The sequence below is a fragment of the Eimeria mitis genome, genomic scaffold (genome assembly GCF_000499745.2).
Source record: "Eimeria mitis Houghton genomic scaffold, Emh_scaff173, whole genome shotgun sequence".
In the NCBI taxonomy this organism is placed as follows: Eukaryota; Apicomplexa; class Conoidasida; order Eucoccidiorida; family Eimeriidae; genus Eimeria; species Eimeria mitis.
The window spans coordinates 27,250-27,735 of record NW_013570046.1 but is presented as its reverse complement, the minus strand read 5'-3'; the positions used below and the strand labels follow the sequence as shown (position 1 = coordinate 27,735).

General features: G+C 58.2%; 1 protein-coding gene across 1 annotated transcript in view; it reads right to left on the bottom strand.

Moving 5' to 3' along the window:
* Positions 1-486, bottom strand: part of EMH_0001940 (uncharacterized protein) — a gene marked incomplete at both ends in the record, with an annotated part of 5,208 nt that overhangs the window by 467 nt on the left and 4,255 nt on the right. The window contains one exon of the mRNA XM_013495754.1: positions 3-486. Coding sequence (XP_013351208.1) covers positions 3-486 — 484 coding nt within the window. The remainder of the gene's footprint in view (positions 1-2) is intronic.

The following is a 486-nucleotide window of genomic DNA, read 5'->3' as shown; positions in this document are numbered from 1 at the left end:
GAGGAAAGAGAAGACACTTCTTTGTCATCCGTTTGCCTGCATTCATCGGGTGATCCTTGTTGCCGCTGCTTGTCGGTCTGTTGCTGTTCCTCCTGTTGCGGGTGCGCTTGCTGCTGCTGCTCATCGTCCTGTTGCTGTGGCGGTGGCTCCTTGTCTGGCTGCTGTACCCCTGCGACATCTTCTGCTGTGCGCCACTGTTGCGTCACGTGTACAAAAAGCTCCGGATAAGGCTTGTTTGAAGGCGGGGTGAGGACTTGTTGCTGCTGCTCCAGTCTAATGGAGCCGTGCCTGTGCAACAGCAGCAAATGGGAAAAGGTGCAGCAGGCTGTCCTGGGATCAACGCGGCCTCTCGGCAGCAGCCGACTCAGCGGAATCGTAGACTCGTTCTGCTGCTGTTGCTGCTCTTGCTGTTGTTGTTGCTGCTGCTGCGGCGCTGGCTCTCCCGCGCCAGCGAATAGGTGCCCTGAGACGTCCGGATGAGTGAGC